Source organism: Corythoichthys intestinalis, chromosome 5 (genome assembly GCF_030265065.1).
Source record: "Corythoichthys intestinalis isolate RoL2023-P3 chromosome 5, ASM3026506v1, whole genome shotgun sequence".
NCBI lineage: Eukaryota > Metazoa > Chordata > Actinopteri > Syngnathiformes > Syngnathidae > Corythoichthys > Corythoichthys intestinalis.
Window position 1 is genome coordinate 25,239,227 of NC_080399.1, and position 19,858 is coordinate 25,259,084.

Sequence of the window (19,858 nt, forward strand, 5' to 3'; positions counted from 1 at the left end):
TTTTTAGACATAACAAATGATTAAATGCAGTTCCAAGAAGGACTTTGGCAAACCATTTAGAACAGGATGTTTCCACTGTTTCTCCAGGGAGATACTCCAGGGCAAGCCAGACACAGGGGCAGTTCTCTGGATAGTAACATTCCCCACGGTGCATCACCAGCCTTTAAATAGAATATATCAATATGTGTATTCAGAACCAGATTGAGGAGAGACACGTATTCTAGAAGGTAAAAAGGAAGTTGTGCAGAACATGGTACTAATATTGGTGTGGCGATTTTGAAGATGAAAGCATACGGAGCATGCTCTCTCTCTTGATTAAGTACACTGTGCCTTTAATCATTGTAAATGACTACCCACTAATTATATCTCCATCTCGCAGACGGCCTCCGGTTTTTCGTCTTTTTGTGCTCACATCCCCTTGCATATATTTGAAAATTAATCTCTTTAATGAAATCATTTTTGCAGAGATTTGTCAAACGAGCTTAATTTAAGATGATGGTTTTTTTTTTTTTTTTTTTTTTTTTTTTTTGAGTACTTGATAGGCAATTTCAGGACCTGTGTAATTCAAATGAAAAACAATACCGTTCGGCAAGGGGCATGTATTTACCCAGGAGGGCAGACGCAGCCCGGGATACACGGGGTGTTGGGTGAGCAGGTGACGTTCAACATGAGGTTTCGGCATGTCGGCGCACAGGCCACACCGCCTCTCTGCTCAGCGCAACTGTGGTAAACTTTACCCCTGGGGCACTCCTCGATCTCTGGGCTGTCTGGCTCTATTCACATACAGAGATGCAGGTAAATCAATGCCTGTGTCCTCCTTGGTAACCCCACTAGGTAGTCCTGGGAAACAAGCTACAAGGCTACTACCATAATAAGCTTGATTTCAGCAAAAGGACACAGCCTGAAACAACACTTTGTTGTTAGAAGAAACAAGAACTGAAAGAAGGGGGAGTGTAATAAGGGGGGGTCACCTTTTTCCTCTGGCACACACTCAAACTTCCCATTCCTGCACAGACTGGTTGGAAATGAAAGAGATAAAAAGCAGGTTAACTGAAGTGCATTTCGTCTCATTTAAACATCATTGAACTGTACAGTAAACTATTGAAGATTTGCAAAACTGCTATTTGTCAACTAGGCTGCATTTTGCAGAGTCAAAAGAATGATAAAATAGCTCATGTCAAAGCAATATTTAGTATTGTCATGGGTTGTGAAATGGCAAACACACAGAAGCATTCAATGCAATTTTCCCAAATGAAATAATCTGTAAACTATGTGTTTTTGAGAACCACATTTTGATTGCAGTATATTGATGGTTTTATCAATTAAAACAATTTATTTGCACATTTGTGCTATTTCTGTCTGTCTGGTCCTGACACTCTACAAATAGTGAGAGTTGACTGTATTTGTTTGTCCAATGCGGCGTAGATGATGCAAATAGGAAAGCAGCCAAAATGTCTTTCTGCTTTTTCGAGCAAATCATATGTGACTCACCAGGGTCCAGTGACGCTGAAGATAACCTCGCCTGGTTGAGACACACCAGTCATGCTGTAGCAGTGGCACTGAGCTCTGCCAATGACAGAGAAATTACTAGTTTATGGCAGTTGCTTGTGTGCATGTTTTTCCTCATAATTTTCAATTGTACAAAACCCACAACTGAAAGGGAAAATTTATTTTAAAAAATTACGGAATCCATAGCTCTCTTTACTAGAAAAACACCAAACCCACTCATCTCTTCATCTGGAACTGGCACTTCAGCCATAGTGAATGGACTTTGTAAATAGAAATTAAAAGGTTCGGATTGACTCAGTCAGAGATCAGACTAATTTCCAACTGGCAATCACCGATGAAACCCAAAGGGGGTTATGCCCTTGCAATCTGTTACATTTGGAGGATTTAGACAAGGACGAATGAGCAATTAAAGCCAAGCCAACAGACTGTTGAATCCTTTCATTTAAAGCAAAGTACTGCTACAATTTAAGTTATACGTTGTGTAAATGAAATTTTACAAATTATATTTCACTCAGATTTATCTGCAATCTTGTGAGTGTGAGAATTTGCCAACCATAACGAGAAAAAAAAACGCACATGGAAGGACAGCTTCGAAATATTTCTCATGGTACATTGAAAAAAATCCATTTTAACAGGGTTAGGTTTACATCTTATTATGACTAAAGTCTTACACTCGCACACATCGCTGGCGCACGTCGTCATAGTAACTGCCATCAGGACAGCCACACCCCTCGGCACAGTCATCGGGGTTACATATTTCCATGCTGGACAGGGCGCGGCAGGACCGCCCACAGGACGACACACATGAATGGTACAGCATCCCTCCTAGACACACCACTCCTATATGTACACAACCAACAGGAAAAAAACGATGTGACCTAATTTCTACAAACAATCCCCCCAAAAATCCCACAAGCCATTCCCGACAGTTTGTTATTGCAATTATGTAAATATATTGTTTTCAAATCTCGACAGTGATTAAACTCACTCCAGCGGCTCTCACAACTCACCACATTCGGAGACGTGTGCTCGGAAATTAACGTCAACTCCGTGTTTAGAGCAGAGCAGGGCGTAGTGAGCCAGAGCAGTGCACAGACAAGCACTTCCGCAACGGCAGGCCTGGTAGCGACACTGCTGCCGGTAGATGTTTGGACTGATGTAACCGTGGCATGGGGCAAACACACTTCCCAGGAGCACCTCACATTTGGAGGCATAAAATACTAAAAAAAAAAAAAAAAAACACATTATTCACTTGACATGGAGTCTTGGATAATATAAAGTACTGTGCAAAAGTTTTAGGCAGGTGTGAAAAAATGATGTAAACTAAGAATGCTTTCAAAAATATAAACAATGATTGTTTATTTTTATCAATTTACAAAATGCAAAGTGAGTGAACAAAAGAAAAATCTAAATCAAATCAATATTTGGAGTTACTACCCTTTGCCTTCAAACCAGCATCAATTCTTATAGGTACACTTGCACAGAGTCAGGGATTTTGTAGGATTATAGTCAGGTGTATGATCAACCAATTATACCAAACAGGTGCTAATGATCATCAATGTCACGTGTAGGTTGAAACACAGTCATTAACTGAAACAGAAACAGCTGTGTAGAAGGCTTAAAACTGGGTGAGGAACAGCCAAACTCTGCTACCAAGGTGAGGTTGTGGAAGACAGTATCATATCACAGTTCGTACACCATGGCAAGACTGAGCACAGCAACAAGACACAAGGTAGTTATACCGCATCAGCAAGGTCTCCCCCAGACAAAGATTTCAAAGCAGATTGGGATTTCAAGATGTGCTGTTCAAGCTCTTTTGAAGAAGCACAAAGAAACGGGCAACGTTGAGGATCGTAGACGCAGTGGTCGGCCAAGGAAACTTAGTGCAGCAGATGAAAAACACCTCAAGCTTATTTCCCTTCGAAATCGGAAGTTGACCAGCAGTGCCATCAGCTCAGAACTGGCAGAAACCAGTGGGACCCAGGTACACCCATCTACTGTCCGGAGAAGTCTGGCCAGAAGTGGTCTTCATGGAAGAGTTGCAGCCAAAAAGCCATACCTCCGACATGGAAACAAGGCCAAGTGACTCGACTATGCAAGAAAACATAGGAACTGGGGTGCAGAAAAATGGCAGCAGGTGCTCTAGACTGATGAGTCAAAATTTGAAATATTTGGCTGTAGCAGAAGGCAGTTTGTTCACCGAAGGGCTGGAGAGCGGTACAATAATGAATGTCTGCAGGCAACAGTGAAGCATGGTGGAGGTTCCTCGCAAGTTTGGGGCTGCATTTCTGTAAATGAAGTTGGAGATTTGGTCAGGATTAATGGTGTCCTTAATGCTGAGAAATACAGGCAGATACTTATCTATCATGCAGTACCATCAGGTAGGCGTATGATTGGCCCCAAATTTATTCTGCAGCATGACAACGACCCCAAACATACAGCCAATGTCATTAAGAACTATCTTCAGCGTAAAGAAGAACAAGAAGTCCTGGAAGTGATGGTATGGCCCCCACAGAGCCCTGATCTCAACATCATCGAGTCTGTCTGGGATTTCATGAAGAGACAGAAGGATTTGAGGAAGCCTACATCCACAGAAGATCTGTGGTTAGTTCTCCAAGATGTTTGGAACAACCTATCAGCAGAGTTCCTTCAAAAACTGTGTGCAAGTGTACCTAGAAGAATTGATGCTGTTTTGAAGGCAAAGGGTGGTCACACCAAATATTGATTTGATTTAGATTTCTCTTCTGTTCATTCACTGCATTTTGTTAATTGATGAAAATAAACTATTAACACTTCCATTTTTGAAAGTATTCTTAGTTTACAGCATTTTTTCACACCTGCCTAAAACTTTTGCACAGTATATATATATATATATATATATATATATATATATATATATACACCCACTGTATATAAAACATTTATAGCTTTTATCCAAGGAAAAACTCTGTGCAAAGAGTTGGGTCCCTGTAGTTAATGCCCACACAAAACCTAAACTACCATATTTTTCAGACTAAGTCGCAGGTTTTTTTCATAGTTTGGCTGGGGGTGCGACTTATACTGTGGAGCGACATATGTGTGAAATTATTAGCCCATTATTATATCATTTCACATGTTATTTTGGTGTTTTGGAGTGACACTGATGGTTTGATAAACTTGTTAGCATGTTCTTGCTATATTTATCTGAATAACTCTTAATAGCTATGTTACGTTAACATACCTGTCACATTTGCATTTTCTTGTTTAAGCATCATGTAACATTATTATTAACAGTACACTTATTCAGCATGTTGTTCTCTGTTGTATTTGTATTTTTAATTGCCTTTCAAGATGACATATCTGTTCTATGTGTTGGATTTTATCAAGTAAATTTCCCCCCAAAAAATGCAACTTATACTCCGGTGTGAATTACATATGATTTTTTCCTCTTCATTGGGCATTTTATGGCTGGTGCGACTTATACTCAGGTGCGACTTATAGTCCGAAAAATACGGTACTCATCTTTTGTCCATTCAGGCATCTTACACTTATCTGGGCAGTATCTTAGGCAAGCCCAGGCATCATTCTCCTTAGTGACTTCATCTCATTTTTTGAGGGCAAGCCGCCCTCCAGTATTAAATCCAGGTTCCTAACCTTTATGCCAGCTTTCATGAAACTTTGTTGCAATATGTTATCCGTTCAAGGAGAAAAGAAAAAGTGGTTCCTTTCGAACATAGGAAAGGACAGTACAGTTCCAAACGAATCAATTCCAATTTTTTTTTTTTTTTTTAATATTTAGTAAATTCTGTTGATTGGTACCTTTTCTTTTATTTGGACTTTTTTGGGTTGTTTTTACTCTTTATATAATGTTCTCCCTTTTTTAAGATTATTCAATTGAAAACGTATAATCCCAAGACCATTGATTATAATAAAAACGTAAACTGGGATCATATTTAGAACGTAAGCCTAGAAGAGATTTTTTTAAGGGTATACTGATATTTCACTGTAAACATTCATTCGATTTTGCTTTTTATTCGAGGTACTTTACCGTTCTGTAGATTAATTTCGCACGGATCAACAATCGGCATGTTAACCGGTGCTACACAGGCTGAAGAGACCTTCCAAGCATTGGCATGTAGCTGTGGTGTGCCCTCAATCATACCAGCAGGAGACCTATACACGAATGGAATACATATAGAAAATAATTTTAAAATATATGTACGGTATATATAATGGCATGAGTGTATTTGATGTGAAATGTAGTGACATACAGAAAGTCGTCTCTAAGATTTCCATTCAAGGTCCCACAAAGACCAAGAGTCAAACCACGCCAGCGGCTTTCGAGCTGGAGATGGACTCGCCCACCTCGGCCATCGTAATGCAATCTTAGCCCCAGTCGTGCTTTCAGTTGCGTGAACACTGAGGTCAGTTTACGCACATCCATGACATCTGCACACCCAGACAAAAAAAGTGATGCAATAATTGGTAAAAGTGCTCATTTAATTAGAAATTTGCTCTGGATCAGATTAACCCTCTTGACTTCTTTTTCATTTGGGTTTACAACACAAGGTTGATCAGACAGAATTCGCTCAATGCCAGCCCTGCAAGTTAAAATGGGCTTGGCTTTTATGGCTGTTAATGGCAAAATGCTCAAAGAATACTACTGCTGTTCCTGAGAAATTTATGTCAAGGGTAAAAGTAGAAAATACAGTTAGTATCCACCATCACTGTAAGGCAGCATAGGTGCCGAGTTGATGCCGATCATCACCCCTCCTTCTCTGGTCAGAGTAATCTGGCGACTGACATCCGCTTCCAGCAACAGAGTCACTGACTGTATACATACCAGCTTCTGTACACATAAATATGCAGATTAGTCATGAGTGTTTGTTTTTTTAAATGCATTATAGGCCATCAGGGACAGAATTCTGGAATACCTCTCAAACACTTCCCTGAAACACTCTTTAACATACTTCTGAAACAATCTCACACACTATATGAGAACATTTCTCCAGTGTACATAAACAAAATATATGAGAGCATTTCAGTAATGTCTTAGGGGTAATCCTGATATACTGTATGTCAGTGAAGGCTCCTCATCTCTTCAGCACCTCAGTGCAGGTAGTGTACTGCAGTGTGACGGTAAATCTGCTGCTGCCGCGGCTCTTAGCGAGGACGTACTGGCACGCCCCTGGCTGAAGAAACATCCTCCCATCGAATGTGGTCACAAACACGTCACCCATGACTGAACACTCCGCTGAGGAAAGATGAACAGAATTAAAATGATGGAGTCATTGGTTCAATCAATGCTTTCTGTGCAAAAGGAGTCTCACCAGTGCAGTTGTTCTCAGTGCAGTTCCATATACCTCCCACGCAAACACTAAATAAAATAAGTGCTAAAGTCGTTTAACTTCATGATACTTCTTAACATAATAAAATTCAACACTCACCAAACATTACAACCCTGTCGAAGCACATGTCCATGCACGTATGATGAACCGTGGTAAACACACGGGCACTGAGAAGCAGCTATACATGTTCCATTTTGTAGAATGAGCCCTGATGGACAAAAGTAAAATGATCAAAATTTGCATTTGTGGCGAGTAAAGTGCAAAAAATGGTGTTTGGTTGTGAATTTATTTGATACATTAATATACAGTATATTAGTAAGATATTGAATTTAACCTTTTAAGGTCTGGGCCTATTTTGTCTGATTTTGCATGCCTTTGAAGTTGCCTTTATATTTCAAAGAAAGAATTGTTTACGATGACCTGGTTATGTCCCTTTTTTTGGACACCTTGAACTTCATGTCCAAACTGTTGTTTCCTACACTAACCAATTATAAATCATCATTTTGGGCCCAAAAAGACCAAAAATTCCAAAATCGTTTTGTCAAAATTTTTAATATTGATGTCCAATTGACAACCAAACATGCGTAACGAACCGTTTTGAAACTTTGTAATATTTATTCAACATGTTAGGATGAACATTCAACCAAAAAAATTTAGAATAAATAGTCTTATATTTGACAATTCAACATAAACAACAGGTATAGCCATAGGCGTTTTTTGCCTTTATACATGCTCTAGTCAAAACAGGTTATATACAGCAGACCAAACAGTGAAGAACAGTGAAAAAATATATACCATCTAACACAAAAAGTGTTTAGAGGCCATCTCTTTATGAGTTTAGGTATTGCGGCTCATCACCTGATGAAAACTATGTACACACAATCAAGCTTCTTGAACACACATTTATATACACAAATTGAGAATGCTGATTGTGGGGAAAAAAATATATATATAACATTGGGAAAAAAAAGTATTTTCAAAAATATTTACAATAAACAAGTTAAATTTTTGTCAGGCTTGCCACTCTGAAAAGCAGTTTCGTCCTGGAATTAGACACAGGGCTACATCACACAGCTCACACTTCCATGGGGTGTTGGTCCTCTTTCCACCCTTCCATTTTCATTTCTTTTTACTTTCATTGTCACTATAAATGTACATGAAAAAAGTCAGTATTTATGAAAATAATAAAGTATAAAATAAAAATATATACAGCAATAAATAATAATGGAAATCTATATGTATGACAATAGAAAGAATACCATAGCTGAATATGTGCTACATCCCTAATCTTCATATAGAAAGTAGAACACCACAAATTATAAATTCCTGCCTGGGATACCCACAGTGCACGTACGACTTTGATCTGATATGCACATTTTATTATTATATTCACAAACACACACTTATATTGCATCAAAATTAACTTTGTCTTGCAATATAAAAAGAAACTTTCAAAAGAAACTTTTTCATCATAAAAAAAAAAAAGAGTGAGTTGGCTTACCTCTGCTCGTCGATGGCGTCACCCACGTGTTCAAATCCGTCACTATCTTCACTCGAGGACTCTTCCGAAGAAGACGATGATGACGAATTTGGACCATCCTCTTCCTCAAGTTGATCAAAAAGCACAATTTCTTGCGCTAAATTTAGTTTTCCGTTCATTGTCAAAGTCACACAAAGTTGCTGCTCGAACCAAACAGCCGTCGCTCGCCACCTCGCTGCTTCAGAACACTCCTCCCCTCTCGTTCGGCAGAACCTCGCGCGGCAGTTATATTTATAAAAAACAAAACAAAACGCATTTTGTGCTTCCACTGTGACTTCGAAAGGGTTCGTTTGATTTGTGTTTTTTTCATGGAGCTTCCGTTTTGAAAAAGGACAAGAAATGATGGAAATATAGACATAAACAAATGATCCATGCAGCGTTTTAATGTTTTTTTGAGAGGACAATAAAACTATAAAACTTAAATGACAATATCTCACGTTCTAGTTGGTCGATTGACTTCAAATAATAACGAGAGTAAACCGCAACTTCCGCACTTTAAAACGAGACCAACCAAAGGCATAAGGGTGACGTAATTAAAACGTGAGGGCGCTTCAAAGACGACGTGCGCTGAGGACGCGCCGGCGCGTCCTTCGACTCTCAAGGGTTAATTACTTAGGCTTTTAGAGATGAATTTACTAAAATTACTTAAACTACTACTAGTCAATTTCCCACAATATGTTCGCTTGTACTTTTTTTCTGCATTCTATAAAAACAAGTAATAAGTGAACTACGACTGCCCGGCTCCCTCTACTGGCTAATTCTAACAACTAAAATTAAGAATTTTTGTATAGTTGAGAGAATTGCCTCTTGGAAAGAAATGACATAAAAACAGCACATCACATCATCAACATCGGAGTGCAGTAGTTACCTGGTCTTATATCTAATTTTTATATTTAAAAATAAAACACTCATTTTAAAACAAACTAATCAACTATCAGTTAATAGAAATTACTAAGTTCCTTGTCTTCACTACCATCAGGACAGTAGCAGCCATCCAGGCAATGCAGGTTGGTTCCAAGGCATTCCTTTTCAAAGGTACAGGTGGGAGGACAGCAACTGATACAGTCTCTGTACACGAAGCTCTCCTTGCAACCATCATCTGTAGGTAAAGAGAGTTATATATGCACAAAACAAAGAAGACCAATTAAAGGCCTGACTGTCAAATGCCAAGTATTATCCTGTGATTCAACTGTGGTGTGAGGTGTGTTTAGAGTGATTATTTATTCTTCCTCGATCTGCTCTGAAAAAAAAAAAAAAAAACGCTGGCCTCGTAGGAGACTCTTGTAACTGGATATATAATGCGTGTGGTATGCTGTATTGGTTCTTAAAACTCTATAAACACATTCACAAAACAGGACTATGCACTTAAATGTATATTTATTTCCTCAGTTACATAACATACATAAGCTGGTGAAACCTGTGTTTGCAAACTGGTCTGTTGTTCAAAATTCAGAAGTTGTACTAAGAACTTACTACAAGAGGGGAAACTATCCCTCCATTCCCTCACTGGATATCCCACATGAGAGCAGGCTCGGGTGTACTCCACCAAAGCTCTGCAAAATGTCTCCTCATCATCAGCTCTATGGTAGAAATACAGGTCGAATAATGTGGGACTGTACCTGAGCTATCATAAACAGTGGACACTGGAGGATGATGTGACTTACATACAAAGGTCAGAGACACAGCTGGCAACAAATGGATTGGGATCAATATTCTCGTGACAGGACAGGAAGGGGAAGAAGAGGAGAGCACTGCATTTCTCGATGGCATCCTGCAAACATGAACGGCATAGCAATGGAAGCAAGAGCTACTAAGCATTTACCTACAGTGTATTGAAGTATATACTTAACATTGTTTTTTAAAATATTTACAGATACAGTAAAATCACAATGTACCTTTCAGATAGTCTTCTACTGCACTTAAACATTTTGAAAGTAAATCAAGAATGTTCAGAGTCGCAAACAAGGCTAGCTTGGACTCGATGCCAGACAATCCCAAGGCACAATGAGAACATATACGCTCGTATTAACTAACGGGCAAGTGTTCAATTAACCCAATATGACTACAAGGAGTACCCTTTGGTAGAAAATACAAAGTCCATATAGGAATGTTGGAGTTGAGATGAGAACCTAGACCAGAGGTGGGAAAACCAGTCATCATGGGCCGCACTGGGTCCTGGTCTTTGTTACAACTGATCCAGCACAGGCGGTTTAACCAATGAGGGGTCCGGGAAAACAAGAAGCACCTGACTCAAATCAACAGATTGCTCTTGTAAGACGTGTAATAGTTTGCCCACCCCTGAACTAGACACTCAGAGTCTCAGACTGTGAAGCTGACACGCCTAATTGCTCAGTCAGTATAGAATAGAATAGAATAGAATAGAATAGAATAGAATAGAATAGAATAGAATCTGTATTGTCATTTGTCTGTAAAAACCTTCAGTTTAGCTCATCAATGTGGTACTTACATCCATGTCAGATTCTGAGTCACACGGTCCACTGAAGTCAAGGTCCACTAAGGGACAAAGTCTTTCATGAGGCAGGTCAACTGCCCAGCTGTTAGCAAACACAGCCGGCTCATTAGTCCGTATGCCTGAAATAACACAATTGTGACATACTGTACAGTGTATATTGATAACATAGCAAATCAAACAACTAACTAAGACTAATGTATGCCCAGAATAGCTCCGCATACGAACCTTTCTGTACTCCAAAAAGAGTTTCAGCAATTTATTTTACTGTACTGGTAGTTCATTGGGCCCCATTTTTGAGAATTTTCTTATTGGTTTTCTAATATGCAAGCTCTGAATTTGGCCCATAAATCAGTTTAAAACCAAAATGGGTGACAGCCTGTTCAATTTTGAGTAGGTGTGTTTTGGGACTTTTGTTTTCTCCTGTTGTAATAGAAATGTCGACACAATTTTGGGTCATCATTGCATCGTATGAAAAATAAATAGGGATTCCTAGAGAGGCTCCATACTGCTTCATGCTCGGAATTTCATAATAATTGAGAAGATTTGTGACAACTCTTACCACGGACAGTGGTCAGGTCGTCACCTGGTATGTGGTTGAAATTCCCACACAAACCACAGGGGGCGCCCTGGTGCTCCTCGCTCAACTTCAGGTAGACACCAGTGCCTCCATCCCAGGCCAGAGAAAATCCGAAAACACTCTTTACCAGCAGGTAATCGGCAAGCCGCTCAATGAAAACACCTCCTATCGTGTGTGGTAGACTGAGCCTAGCATCACACAAAAAAGATTCAAATCCTCAATCAAAATAGGCTGTTAATACGCGAATATCTGTGCACAGCACATACCTGTGTCCTCCCTGGTGGACATGGTATGCAGATATATGGATCTCTTCCTCATTTGGAAAAAGCAGGGTGAGAGCTCTTGGGCATGAATACAAATTGCTGTTGCACATTCTGCTGTTGTGCACCTGAGGACATGCCATAGTATTTGCTAATCACAATTTGCAGTGGGATAGTACAGTGAAAACTTGACATACTGTTGTCGTATCGTGATCTATTTCACTGTATACACTAGCATACACTGAGATGCAGCATCTTACAGGTGATTCATAATTAACTTTTTAATGCGTTATACTGTATCTCGATTGTTGGGTCACCTCATATTGTGAAATTAGTCAACCAGGTATTGCGAGCTGCCAATTTCCCCAAATCCTTTATCTTTACTGTAAAATATTTTGACAAAAGCATGTCAATAAACTTATTGGGACAACTGGTAACTTTTAAATGACCTGTCTAATACTACAGTAGAAAGGAAGTGGATTTATAATTGTAATGACTTCATTAAAATAAATTGTTCTACAGTATGTGATTGCTCTTACCCACACAGTATACTGAGGTGATGTCGAATGGCAGTCTTGGGCCAGGACGTAGGAGCACGTCCCAGGAAAGTAGAAGTAGATCCCATCGAAGGTTTCATAGTGGTGCTGACCCCAGGACCTACAAATCCCATCTCTGTCTTGACCCTGGTTAGGTACTGACAGATCAGTATTAGGTTTTGGCGACATAAATTCTGTCAATTAAAAGTAATGTGATCTCACTTTTATCATCAGATTGTATTTAAGAAGGACCCTTCAGCCACATGAGAATCCTCCTTGGTTTATTCAATTTTCACTGCTTATGATGCGGACTTTTAAAGGGAGTTTGATGGTGGGTAAAGCGAATTATCTTATCTGCTTTGCAAAGGACACATTTTTATAACTGTTATAATTTATCTGTAAATGAGCAGATAAAATCTATGATTATTTTCTAACATACCCAGCTGCTTTGGCTTTTAGTCTTATCTAGTAAAATAATCTGCTCTATTAATTTGGCCCATGAAAAAAAAATCTATTTAATATTGTTAAAAAAAAAAAAAAAAAAAAAAAAAAAAAGATCTCTTAAAATCTTGAACTCTCAGCTCGGTCCCATATCTGTGTCCTACATGTGAATATCTTTCTTTTCCTGTTGGGTATGTAGAGAGCAAGAGATACGGAGAAATTAATAATATGGTAGTGCTTTAATCTTTCATGAATATTTGCTAAATTACCAGGGAGTATGACATGCATAGAATAACAAATATAAGAATGCTTACAACCCACACAGGGAACACACTTAGAGTAGTACATAATAATAAACACAGTGGCCCCAGGAGGGTATTCATTCCCCCTGGGGTTTGCACTCTCATAATAACTGAGAAGATATGGGCTGACAGAAAGGACAAATGCTTCCTCTTTTCTGCGAAATCTTTGAATATTTTAACTCCCTTGTTGTTCATCACAAGGATGTTCAACCATGTTTTACCGTATAAAACTCAAACAAACATGCCTCTATGAAGGAACCTTACTTTGTGCACTGGGGTACCGAGAGTGACCTTAGGTATTGTATCTCATTGTGCCACGTTGCTGTGCTTTACTCTTACTTTACTTACCTATCTGGCAGCGGTCTCCCAGCGCCTGGAGTTGGGTGCAGTCACACACCCCATCATCTTGACACCAGCCACCATTTAGGCAGCCACAATTTTCTGAAGGGAAGGTTATGAAAAAAAAATTATTTGGGTAGCTTCCGTTTGGTGATATCATCAACTTGATTATGCAAACCAGCAGGCTACTTACCTGAGGAGGAATCTCTGGCTGTGTAGTTGTGCAAAATGCTGCGTGGCAAAGTCCCATCAGAGAGGACCGATCTGAATGCCTGGTTATGGGTACTAATCAGTGGCTGTCTAACTTTTTTCCATTATGTTCCACTTAGCCTTATCAAGTACGATGACCAAAAATAGCCTTTGCATATAGTTGGAATCAAAATTTGACAAAAAAATGTACCGTATTTTTCGAACTGTAAGTCGTAATTTTTTACATAGTTTGGCTAGGGGTGCGACTTATACTCAGGAGCGAGTTATGTGTGAAATTATTAACAAATTATTATATAATTTCACACGTTATTTTGGTGTTTTGAAATGACCCTGATGGTTTGGTAAACTTGTTAGCATGTTCTTTATGCTATAGTTATCTGAATAACTCTTAATATCTATGTTACGTTAACATACCGGCCACGTTTGTATTTGGTTGTTCATGCATCATGTGACATTAAATACTGTACACTTATTCAGCATGTTGTTCTCTATTGCATTTTTATTTTAAATTGCCTTTCAAGATGACATATCTGTTCTATGTGTTGGATTTTATCAAGTAAATTTCCCCCCAAAATGCGACTTATACTCCTTTGCGACTTAAATGTTTTTTTTTCTCTTCGTTGGGCATTTTATGGCTGGTGCGACTTATAGAACGAAAAATACGGTAGTATTTTCGTGGTGGACATCTTAAAAGTTTTTAATTTATGTGTAATAAATGTACACCCAAAAATTTGGATTTTTTTCGCTGTGCATTATGGTGAAAACATTGTTTTGAATGCGACAAAATAGAAAACAAAAATATACCCTTTACAGTGTAAACAAAAAGTGAATTATCATACATCATACAATAGACTTCACGACTATCAAATGCATAATAGAGTATTGCTGTTTTCATCAATTGATTTTCTACTGTTCTTGCAAACCTTACGGTCACTGATGAGTAAATTTCCTAAAGTTTAAGAAGCCCACTAAAGAACAGAGATAATATGCAAACTTAAGCCAAGATGTACACCCAGAAGCTCTTGACCCAAAATGCATTAGCGTGGTAACAAAATAAGGCAGTTACATTTTATTCCTAAAAAGTATATTTCTCTTTTTATTTGATTGCAATCCATTTTAACAATATAAAAAGTTTAACACTCTAACTTTAACATAGCAGGGATCCTGATTTTTCATGTTTTTTTCAGATTTTTCATTGTGATTTTTCATCTATTACTGGAGAGAGAACAACAGAGCTGTAACTGCTGTAGTTAAAATGAATACAAACACCAAAAGAAATTGACAGCATTTGACTGAGAAAGTGTAAATGTTTGTCACATTGTATACAAAGAAAACATTGTGTGTTATTTAAACGTGTTTTTTGCACCCTGACCTGCTTTGGGTTTCTTCGGTGTCGTGTACCGACCTCATCCCAGAGGATATCCCGTTTCGTTCTAAGTGCATTGGCCCGTCTGTACACACAAACAGACCAGCGTGAATGAGTGGTCAGAGCAGTGAGTTAACTAAGGTCCTGTTTGCTACATGCAGTGGATAGGTTCGTCACACAGGGTTGAGAGAGCACAAGGGGACATGTCACTGTACTAAACACTGAAAATCACTCATTGGACTCGGTGTTGGAGCCACATTGAGTGTCAATAGCTGTATCTAAAAGTCTGCACTCTTTTGTCCTGATGAGTTAAAAGTAAACGTGGAGAGGCAGTGTTCAATTCTTATGTGATACAAATCTGGAACAAACCCTGAGTTATAGTAAAGTGGAAAACCTTTCTTTTTGCTTCAGTCTTTTAGAGAATAACTTTTTAAGACACACAGTGTAAACCCAAATAAGTTACAACACTGAAAAAAATAGCTGGTGGATTTACTTGACAAAATCATTGTGACAATTTGCACGTACTTTTATGAATGTATGCGGTGGGGTATGGATAATTTCCTATGACTGATCCTACAAACAAGGTGGTGTGTATGTAGATTTATTTTTTTCTTGTTGGATGGGGTAGGGTATTTGGTCTTAAAAAGCTGTGCTACCTGTGCACAAGGCATTAATCTAAATTGCCGAAGTTATTGAAGTCTACTTTGGTTCTTACAATATTTCTGTATTTTCTTTTTTGAACATTGTTTGCACAATATATAAATACATAGGATTTTTATCCGGACAGGGCTGATTGAAAATGATCATGTGCTTTTATATCATCCCTCATCACACTATGACTTTATTAAGATGAGACACGTGCAGTAATGTTGAAACAATAAGTACATAGCCATACTGGACATGGTTAATTATTGTTATATTAATTATATTAGGTTGTGCATTTTTAAGTTAAGTTTACTTAACATACACAAATAGTTTTAGGTTGATCAAAAAGTTGGTGTTAGTTACTCAAAAATAGGAAGAAGTTACACAAACCTTATATACAGTACTTAAATTAGTAGAACGTATTGTAAAACTAACTTCACACTACTCAGTCTATTTGATTATATTGAACATCAGTGCACTCAGCAACATGATTTTTACTCTCCTACAAAATAATTTTCTTTGAGAAATATTTTCAATAGTATTTGTCTAAAAAATGCAAATAAATTATGCTGTATTCTTCCGCTCAATTTTCCTGTTTTGGATTTACATTTTGTCATGATGCCTAATGTAAAGCATTCCAAGTGTCCTCTGCCTTCAACATGCCATACAAAAAACAAAACAACCTTACTTTGCCTTTTTAGAATGACAACAATGCTCAAGGGATTTGACACTGTGCAGTGTGGAGCTGGCACAATAGTAGTGTAGCTCTACAGAGCATCACATTGAGTTTTGACTGATGTTTCAGAGACAAGGCATAAACCAAAATAAATCTAAAAATGTGAAAACATTGTTTCGAATGCGACAAAATAGAAAACAAAAATATACCCTTTACAGTGTAAACAAACAGTGAATTATCATACATCATACAATAGACTTCACGACTATCAAATGCATCATAGAGTATTGCTGTTTTCATCAATTGATTTTCTACTGTTCTTGCAAACTTTAAGGTCACTGATGAGTAAATTTCCTAAAGTTTAGGAAGCCCACTAAAGAACAGAGAAAACATGCAAACTTAAGCCAAGATGTACACCCAGAAGCTCTTGACCGTGAGGCAAATGTACTATAACCACTGCTACTCTGGGATAAAGCAAGTGTCAGAAAGGTTGTGCTTGCAAAGTAATTTGTAGGCAAAACAACATTTCAAAGTTGTATAAAACAATTCCATGCTAGTTAAAAAAAAAAAAAAAAATTCTGAACCCACAGAGACAGTTTGTGGTCGCAGTAGAATCATAGTATGAGCAGGAATAGCAGGTATGAAATGTTTGTCCTGAAATGTGGAAAATTTACCCTGCCAATGTAAACGTTTTGCAAAAAAAAAAACAAAAAAAAACCTGAGCACAGGTGTGATGACAGTTTTCTGCATTGATTTCGACATGTCTGGTTTTGAGCCCTGTGCTAATGGAGAGGCGCTATTTAAATGAAGAGCTCCATCCAGTATTAAAACTGAGAAATGCAACATAGTATAGATTGAATCAAAGATTCTTGTGCAGGCCATACAGTCCTGGCAAAAAGTATTGGCATCCCTGCAATTCTGTCAGATGATGCTCTATTTCTCCCAGAAAATGATTGCAATTACAAATGCTTTGGTAGTAATATTTATTTTGCTTCCAATGAAAAAACAGAAAAAAGAATGGAGAAAAAAAAATTATATCATTTTACACAAAACTCCAAAAATGGGCCGGACAAAAGTATTGGCACCCTCAGCCATTCTTCCAAAACGTTTTTGGCTTTCTCAGGTAAGTTTTGGAAAACTCCAGCCCGGCTTTTTAATGTCTCTGGGCCAGAAGTGGGGTCTTCCTGGGTATCCTACCATAGAGTCCCTTTTCATTCAGACGCTGGCGGATAGTACGGATTGACACTGTTGTACCCTTGGACTGTAGGACAGCTTGAACTTGTTTGGATGTTAGTTGAGGTCCTTTATCCACCCTCCGCACAATATTTCGTTGAAATCTCTCGCCAATTTTTCTTTTCCGTCCACAACTTTACACTTATTGATGACACTGCATACAGTAGACACAGCAACATTCAGGTCTTTGGAGATGGACTTGTATCCTTGAGATTGCCCATGCTTCCTCACAATTTTGCTTCTCAAGTCCTCAGACAGTTCTTTGGTCTTCTTTCTTTTCTCCATGCTCAATGTGGTATACACAAGGACTCAGGTTGAGTCAACTTTAATCCATTTGAACTGACTACAAGTGTGATTTTGTTATTGATACCACCGGTTATGTGCCACAGGTAAGTAAAAGGTGCTGTTAATTACACAAATTAGGAAGCGTCACATGATTTTTCAAAGGGTGCCCATACTTTTGTCCAGCCCATTTTTGGATTTTTGTGTAAAATGGTAATGATTTAATTTTTTCCCATTATCTTTTGTGTTTTTTGCTTGCATGCAAAATAAATGAAGATATTACTACCAAAGCATTTGTAATTGCAATCATTTTCTGGGAGAAATTGAGCATTATCTGACAGAATTGTAGGGGTGCCAAAACTTTTGGCCAGCACTGTAAGTAGCGTGGACATCTCCGGCAAAGGCGTAGGTTTGCATAGGGACGTTAGGGACATAACACTACCAACTTTTCAGGATGCTCAAATTGTCCCAACGAACCTTTAAGCAACCTTATATGCATTATATAATGGGTTCAGTTATACATATATTTTAGATTGTCTTCCCATATGTTGTAAGGATAGAATTGACCCTACCATTATTTAGTGAATTATTTTGATTATGTTCAAACTTATATTTTCCTTTTCACTTCCTGAAAGCGCCGTTACACCCCCCCCCCCCCCCCGCAAACGCACGTTTGATTAGCTGATGACTTGACCCACCCCCAACACGCACACACAACATGCCAACTCCTACGCCCCCCTTGAAGAGGAGGGATATTTTCAGCCAACAGCAGCAGCCACTGTAAGTATATGTAAAAAGACGTCAATTTAGTGGAGGTGGGCAACACACCGCAAATTTTGCTATTGGAAGTCAGACCTCCATCAGAGTTAGCATAATGTTAAACGGTGTAAATCTGCTAACCTGCAAAACTCGAGTAGTAAGCTGCTTAGAGAGAAGTGTCCTTCTGTTTGTGTTTTCTACTGTTAATGTTAATTAAAGTGTGAGAAATGTAGTGAATCTGCTGGAAACTATAGAACTAGAAAAACGTGAGCAAGAAGCTGCTTAGAGAGGGACGGGTGCTGCATAACCTCAAATGTTGCTCACACAACACAACATGCAAAAAACATTATCATAATTAACCATGTACATAGAAAAAAATGGGGGGGGGGGTGCTATCATAATTAACCATGTACATTGAAAAAAAATTTGGGGGGGGGGTGCTGCGAGCTACCCACACTATTGCTGCGACGGACTGGTCAATCTTATCAATGTAATGAGCACCGCTGATTTAGCACATCAATTAATTAGGTTTATATTTGTGAGAAATGTAGCCCTGACCCCCATTCACCCAATCTGTTTGGTCTTATTAATGTCCTATCCCGAGCAAAAAGTGTACATGCAGGTTATGCTGTTATATATGGGGCGCCGTTTGTAAAGGAGCACATGCTGAAAATTACGACAACATTTTGTCACATTTAGCGCCACACATTGTTGAAAACGTGGTGTGAAATTTTTAGTCACGTTTTTTGCACATTTACAAAATTATTTAGCAACTTAAATATTCATTTTTAAATAAGAGGTTTTGTACCTGAATGTTTAAATCCAGAGCTAAATATTTAATTGAAATCCTATGTTTATACCAATATCCTAAATGCTAAATCTGGAGACAGTCGGAACTAAATATTTAGCTTAATATGCAAATTCACATTACTGGCGACCGGAAGAATTTAGCTTAATATGCAAATTCACATGACTGGAGACCGGAAGTAACAAAATAGAAGCTGGAGCACACAAAATACTCTTTAAATAGTTTCTCCTAAATATGTATTTTACATATATATTGTTATTATCACAATGACTCATGTCTACGAGCAGACTGCCACCATTGAGTAGGTTTTATTCATTTTCAAGCAACGTAAACACACAGTCTAAGCTGCTCCACCAGCTTTTATTTTGTTACTTCCAGTCTCCAGTCATGTAAATTTGCGTATTAAGCTAAATATTTATTTCCAAACGTTACCTGATTAACAGTGGCGCCTCTAGAAATTTTTCATTGGGGTGGCCAGATGGGGCCACTTAAAATCTTGGGGTGGCACAACAAAACTAAAAGCCATAATTTCAGGTTTGCATTATATTATTGCAGTAAAAAGGTAAGGGAAAACT

The 19,858-nt window shown here is 38.3% G+C and overlaps 1 protein-coding gene across 7 annotated transcripts in view; it reads right to left on the reverse strand.

Moving 5' to 3' along the window:
* The window catches only part of otogl (otogelin-like), a 63,708-nt gene that overhangs the window by 42,402 nt on the left and 1,448 nt on the right, over positions 1–19,858 (reverse strand). For 3 of the 7 annotated variants that reach the window (XM_057836667.1, XM_057836665.1, XM_057836671.1), the window contains exons 3-23: positions 14,887–14,965; positions 13,314–13,576; positions 12,226–12,380; positions 11,693–11,814; positions 11,409–11,614; positions 10,844–10,968; positions 10,041–10,147; positions 9,850–9,956; positions 9,329–9,475; positions 6,936–7,044; positions 6,819–6,865; positions 6,597–6,742; positions 6,211–6,337; positions 5,760–5,937; positions 5,537–5,661; positions 2,520–2,729; positions 2,181–2,349; positions 1,492–1,566; positions 972–1,015; positions 608–773; positions 54–161 (exon numbers count right to left, since the gene is read on the reverse strand). In XM_057836667.1, the coding sequence (XP_057692650.1) occupies positions 54–161; positions 608–773; positions 972–1,015; positions 1,492–1,566; positions 2,181–2,349; positions 2,520–2,729; positions 5,537–5,661; positions 5,760–5,937; positions 6,211–6,337; positions 6,597–6,742; positions 6,819–6,865; positions 6,936–7,044; positions 9,329–9,475; positions 9,850–9,956; positions 10,041–10,147; positions 10,844–10,968; positions 11,409–11,614; positions 11,693–11,814; positions 12,226–12,380; positions 13,314–13,576; positions 14,887–14,965 (2,815 nt within the window). The remainder of the gene's footprint in view (positions 1–53; positions 162–607; positions 774–971; positions 1,016–1,491; positions 1,567–2,180; positions 2,350–2,519; positions 2,730–5,536; positions 5,662–5,759; positions 5,938–6,210; positions 6,338–6,596; positions 6,743–6,818; positions 6,866–6,935; positions 7,045–9,328; positions 9,476–9,849; positions 9,957–10,040; positions 10,148–10,843; positions 10,969–11,408; positions 11,615–11,692; positions 11,815–12,225; positions 12,381–13,313; positions 13,577–14,886; positions 14,966–19,858) is intronic. The other 4 variants (XM_057836670.1, XM_057836672.1, XM_057836669.1 and 1 more) reach the window with 3 other exon arrangements.